This window comes from Gadus chalcogrammus, chromosome 2 (assembly GCF_026213295.1).
Source record: "Gadus chalcogrammus isolate NIFS_2021 chromosome 2, NIFS_Gcha_1.0, whole genome shotgun sequence".
Lineage (NCBI taxonomy): Eukaryota > Metazoa > Chordata > Actinopteri > Gadiformes > Gadidae > Gadus > Gadus chalcogrammus.
This window is the reverse complement of record NC_079413.1, coordinates 12,689,078-12,695,146: the sequence shown is the minus strand read 5'-3', so window position 1 is coordinate 12,695,146 and position 6,069 is coordinate 12,689,078. Positions and strand designations below refer to the sequence as shown.

Sequence of the window (6,069 nt, the reverse complement as noted above, 5' to 3'; positions counted from 1 at the left end):
TGAGCAGAGCTGTCAATGCTACATTGCATTTTGTGTTGTCACAAAAAACAAAAATGTTGGCTCTTTGCAGTAGTTCATTATCTTTTAATTTTACAGGAGTCTGGACAAGAACACTCAACCATTATCGGCCAGTTCCTCCTTTAATGCGTCACCCATGCGAAATACATCGACTCCTAAAGCAAGTCCTGCAAAGTACACAACTGCTGAAAAGGTTGTGAAGTTATCATCGCCAGGAATATGTGTTGCACACAGACACAGAACTTGAGCAAGTCAGAAAACACTACTTTGAGTTGCTGAAGACAGGCGAACAGCGCAAACTGCCAAATGTCGAAGGAGCTCAGATGCCGGCTCATTCGGACACCATGACCCAGTATGATTTCAATCCTGAGGGCAAAGGGGATGGAGATCCACCCGATACCCATCAAAGCCAGAAATAACAGCAATGGCAAGACGATAGTACGGTACTACCCCATGCGCAGGACCAGACCTCCATACATGGGTAAAGTCAAAAAAAAACAAAAATGCATCCAGTTGATGACTGTGTTTCATGTTGGACATTTTAGTAGCGATTTGAAAAATTGATTAAATGTCTTGTGCGGTCACTGTGTACCACGCGCTCAACAAAAGACTGCAAAATGTGAGATCCCCGAAAAAAAGAACTCCAGATTGGAGACATTCAAAGATGGTGAGCTGTAACTAATAATTAATCAAATATTAATCTGTTAATAATTTTCAAGATTAATTAATCAATTGTCTGGTCAATCTAAAGTCCAAGGTATGTCCTCAAAAGTCTTTGTTTGGGTCCTCAACCTAATATATTCTTCACTGTCATAGAGGACTAGAGTAGCTAGAAAATAATCACATTGAAAAGCTTACATCATAATTGGACATTCAAAAAATAAAATGCACAAAATGATCGATGAGTCTTCTAGTGCAGGGGCTCGGCAAACTAAGTTTGGCCTCGGGCAATGTTTTTTCCAGCCAGTAGGTGGCAGGCCAGAACATTATCAAAGGCTAGTTCAAGAAATTGATTAATGAAAGTGCATCTGGAACTGCTACGCAGGCCCGTCAACTGGCTTAGTCATATACCAAGTAGTGATGAACAATTGGGGAAATCTAATTGAGATATTTTGACCAATAATTGCGATTGCGATTTAATGTGCGATTTTTTTTTGATTTATTAAGTTCCTTATGTTTGCCTTCTCTAGTAAACCAGAAAGCCTCACCTGGACGAACGGGGGATTTTAGCCCTCGGTTTTTACACAGGAAACTTGAGATAAGACGGTGAAATCGCAGAGCGTGCTTGAGCTTCGACCCGAACTGGCTTGGCAGTGTAGAGAGGCCTTATTGATGGAGAGAGGGCAGTAGTGCGCCCTAAAAAAGCAGCCAAATAACACAACACACACGCACCACGGCGGGTGCTGACTGACTACACACACATGCACGCACGCACACCACGGCGGGTGCTGATTGACTACGCACACACAACATGGCGGGTGCTGACTGACTGCGCACACACAAAATCCTCCGTTCCTATCCTACTCACCGTTAGATGAGCTGTAGGCGAAGTAGCCTCATCAGAGACTACTTGCGTTAAACAGCAAAGTCTCAGAGCTTGGCGTCTTAAATCTTTTGTCGACTTTTGTAAACAGGTCCTGCCTTTCTCTGCGTGCAGTATCACGTAAAAATACGTAATGTTGGGTCGCCATGGATGTTTATAGAGGGGGGTTCCGTTTAATTTAATATTGCATAGTTTACAAAACTCCCGCTCAGCCCCTTGCAGTTTACGCGTGACTGTGACGAGTGTGTCTCTAACCTTCCGGGAGTAGTAGCAGGATTTGATACATTTCAATTCAAAAAGTTCACTGTATCCGGCCCTTTACCTTTTAAGCTAACATATATATAAAATAAATAAATAATATAACTTCAGAATAATCTGGGGGCCAGTTATGGCCCGCGGGCCGCCAATTGCCGACCCCTTTCCTTACTTCCCGTTTTTAAGGAGCTCTTATTTTAGTGTTTGACTACAAAGTAATTGCTTTGGATCTGTGTGGGTGATATTGCTTTTCATTACGAAGCACTTTGTTAGTGCTATACAAATAAAGTCTGATTTTAGTAGTTGACAACTAATTGATTAACTGACTTATCTTTGCAGCTCTACAAAGAGGCGTTGTCTTGAGCATCCATCAGACACGGATGAAATGGGTTCAAGTGACTCAACAATCATTCTGGATCGGTCCACAGAAGGAAGTGACAGCCAAGGCTCAGAAAGTCAGTTAGAAGGTAAGTTTCAACTTTTTATTTACACATTTGCCCTTGTGAGGTACTTATATTTTAGATAAACTAATAAACCCATGTTATGTTTTTAAAACCCATGTGTCTCATTCGTTGCATTATTGCTCTTTTTAATTTAACGTAATTTTGGGTTCCAAAATACCGAAATGATCCTTAAAGTACATTATCCTATCAGAAATATGTCTGTTATGTGTTGAAGGAAAAAGGAGATCCCAAAGCCTGCCTGAAGAAGCACCCTCTGCCCTGTCCAGTCCTGATGCTGAGTTTGTCCAACTGTCTCATGACTGTGTGTAGTGGGGGTGAACTTGTGTGCTTGCATGCAATTGTATGTGATTGCATGACCATATGAGTTTCAAGCAAATAGTTCTCATGCATTTATTAACAGAATAAAAAGAAAAGGCATTTAAATGGTCAAAATTCGAAAAATGAATAGGTAATTGGTAGCTAGGAACAGGGCTGATAATTGTTAAAAGATTAAATTCCATGAAAGTTTAATCTAATGTTAATGTATGATTTTTATTGCAGTTTTTTTACATATTTTGTCATGCAACAACATGAGATGAACTTTTTTTAAACAGGCATATTAATTATTTTTTTTTTGTCTTACAGCTAACAAGTCTGCAGATGTTGACAGTCCAGACTCCTACAGTCCAGCGATCTTGGCCAAGCACTACAAGACCCTACAAACTTTGTATAAAAGAAAAAATCCAAACCACCAGGATGTCTCTCATCTCTTGGATTTAGAATTTGTATCCCGGAGAGCATTCATTGACTCAAATACCATTCGCGAGGAGGACAGACACGAGAAAGTTCTAGATGCATATCAATGTTTCAGGGACGTTGGACATGTAAGTCATTATTGACTGTGCATGATTAAAACCATGGTATCACACATGTTTAAAAAAACAATTTCCTCTTAAATGATGTATTCAAATATGTGAATTGGTATATTTATATTTTCATAGGTGATGGAGGAGCTTCAACGCATTCTGGATAAGGATAACACCAACTTCATCGATGAACTGAAAGGAAGATGGCATGACTTCTGCCAGAAGGTGCAGTTTTTTGGTGTATGGAAAAAGGCGTTGAAACCCCCAATGGGAATGGACAAAGGTAGGGAATGCTGTTTTGGTGTTATCAGTGCACTACAGGCATGTTAATTGTCCTTTTTCAACTATGACGTGACGGCTATCCCATTGATGGCTGAATGTTTTTTATTTTTTCAGCAGTGTGTGTTGTATACCTTTCGATCAGATTGGACCTTGTGCACTTTGTCCAAGTGTTTAAGTAATGAATATTTTCCTGTACAGCTGAACAGGCTCTTGAGATCCTACGTGTGCTGCCATCACTGTTCCCCTCCACGTCTGCTCCTCCAAAGAGGGTACGAAATGCGAGTGAGGCTCTGGTGCATGTCCTCGAGGTGAGCTATCTGAAATGTTGCAGGATCATTTTGACTGCAGTATCGGAAAAAATTGTAACTGAAGGTGCTGCCTCTGATGACTCCCAATGTATTTCCTATTCCATACTGTATGTTCTAATCCTTCAAAGACACAAGAAAACATTTGGTTTTAGAAAAAGGATTTTCAATGGGTAGATGTCTTGGCTATGTCACAGTACAAAAATGGGTGCATTACATGGTAGCAGGTTTTATCACCAATGATAACCAAGCAAGACTAGCCTAGCCTTGGTTTTTAGTTCTTTTGGAAGGCTAGACGTGTATAAACAATAAATGCATTGGGGATATTCTCAGTACTGTAACTTTTGTCAGAATTTTACTTTGTAAAGTTTTGTGTTTGGAAACGACCTTCTAGCCTAGGTTGTTCCGAATGACCAAAATGCATTATCCTGACAGAAGGATGTCTGTGTTATGTGTTACAGGAAACGGAAGACCCCAATTCATACCTGAAAAAACGGCCTCTCTCCTGCCCAGTCCTGATTGTCAGTCCGTCCAACTGCCTCCTAGCGGTAGGAGATGTGGGAATAACCACCTTTCCAAAAGACAAGCTTACCGAGAGTGCTTTATACCTAATGGCCTACTATTATACCCTACACCTGACCTATCCAAAGTGTGTAGCCACTCTGCTTTCGGTCATCCAGACGGAGGTCCTCTTAGACAAAATCCATGAGAGAGATCTCACATCGTCTTACAAGAAGAGCATGGCTGAGTGGGAAGCTTTTATTGGCCAATAAAACCACTGGTCAGATATGTGGTGTACAGGATAGCACTTCCTCTCTCCCGCCAAGGTTGCCACAGTCCATGTTCATTGCATGTTTTCATGTTGGAGTTCCATAAATACTGTGAGCCAAAATGTTGAAGAAATTAAGATGTTTCCCTTTTATGTTCAATTAAAAAAATTGGGTTAAATGCAGGACTAGTTTTCATTTATTCTGTCTTATAATAAATAGTTAATGTCTTGAATCTAGTAGGTGAATGTCTTGAATTTAGTAGGTGAATGTCTTGAATCTAGAACAGTATTACTTTTGTAGAGCTTAAAATAAGGTAAATACACTTGATGACAGGATGGTAAATTACTTTTTATAATGGTAAAAGAGTCAGGAAGGCTAACTTCAAGACATTTTGTCTCAAAATGCCATTTTCTAATCTTATTTCAAGTAGCTGGTGGACTTAAATCTAAAACAGTGTAACAATTATATAACTAAAAATGTGTTAAATACACTTGAAACAAGCAGGATGACAAAAAAAAGATACTGCTTTTTAGAGGAAAATACTATTTTTGAGCATGACAAGCTTATTATGAGACACACAACATCACAATACTAGTAAAATATAGCTAAAAATGAGTTTTCCCAGCTAATTTCAAGATCTGGTGGACTTAAATCTAAAACAGTGTAACAATTATATAACTAAAAATGTGTTCAATACACTTGAAACAAGCAGGATGACAAGAAAAAAGATACTGCTTTTTAGAGGAAAATACTATTTTTGAGCATGACAAGCTTATTATGAGACACACAACATCACAATACTAGTAAAATATAGCTAAAAATGAGTTTTCCCACCTAATTTCAAGATCACTCTTATCTTGTTAGGCTTCAATATAATGTCTTATTTCAAGAAATCTTACTAAGACAATTTTCACTTGTTCCATTGGCAGATATTTTTGCTTATTCCAAAGCAAAAATATCTTGTATTAATATTTTTTTGCTTATTTTAGGAGTGGCCTTTTTTGCTACCTGTATGTCTGTTTAACTTTTTTGGGAGCTACCTCTCTCTCTGTCTCTGTCTCTGTCTCTGTCTCTCTCTCTCTCTCTCTCTCTCTCTCTCTCTCTCTCTCTCTCTCTCTCTCTCTCTCTCCTCTCATCTCTCTCTCCTCTCTCTCCTCTCTCTCTCTCTCTCTCTCTCTCTCTCTCTCTCTCTCTCTCTCTCTGTATTTGTGTCGACAGAGAGCTACCTGTCTTGCCTCCGCTGACAGGTAGTGTCGGCAGTGGGCCTGTGTCATTGAAGTCCTTCAGTGGAATTATTTGACAACAAACACCCATCTGGGGAGGATCTATTAAGCCACTTGGAACGACGTCAACAAACGGGAAGGGCCCTGCAACACCCCAACCTCCCCCTTCTCTCTAGCCTGTTCTGTCTTTTTCTCCCCCTCTCAGTCTCTCTCTCTCGCTCTCTCCCCCTCTCTCACTACCCCTATACATATTTTCTCGCTCTTGCTCTTCCTATCACACACACCCTCATAATCCCCCTTTCTCTCTCTTTGTCTCCATCTCCCCTGTCTCTCTCTAGCCCGTATCAATCTCTCTCTCTCTCGC

The 6,069-nt window shown here is 40.1% G+C and overlaps 1 protein-coding gene across 1 annotated transcript; it reads left to right on the top strand.

Annotated features, from left to right (window-relative positions):
* The first annotated feature begins 1,415 nt into the window (after positions 1–1,415).
* LOC130374511 (uncharacterized) lies at positions 1,416–5,134 on the top strand. Its single transcript, XM_056581316.1, has 6 exons — positions 1,416–2,283; positions 2,495–2,581; positions 2,905–3,143; positions 3,261–3,408; positions 3,606–3,715; positions 4,174–5,134. Exons 1-6 carry the CDS (start codon positions 2,202–2,204, stop codon positions 4,483–4,485), a joined length of 978 nt encoding a protein of 325 aa, XP_056437291.1. The 5' UTR covers positions 1,416–2,201; the 3' UTR covers positions 4,486–5,134.
* The last annotated feature ends 935 nt before the right edge of the window (positions 5,135–6,069 follow it).

Bases quoted from the DNA above. Each gene is read 5' to 3' on its own strand.
- LOC130374511 (XM_056581316.1), top strand. From the start codon at position 2,202: ATGGGTTCAAGTGACTCAACAATCATTCTGGATCGGTCCACAGAAGGA. The intron at 2,582-2,904 runs GTGTGTAGTGGG...TTTGTCTTACAG, and splicing joins TGTCCAACTGTCTCATGACT to CTAACAAGTCTGCAGATGTT. The intron at 3,409-3,605 runs GTAGGGAATGCT...TTTCCTGTACAG, and splicing joins CCCAATGGGAATGGACAAAG to CTGAACAGGCTCTTGAGATC.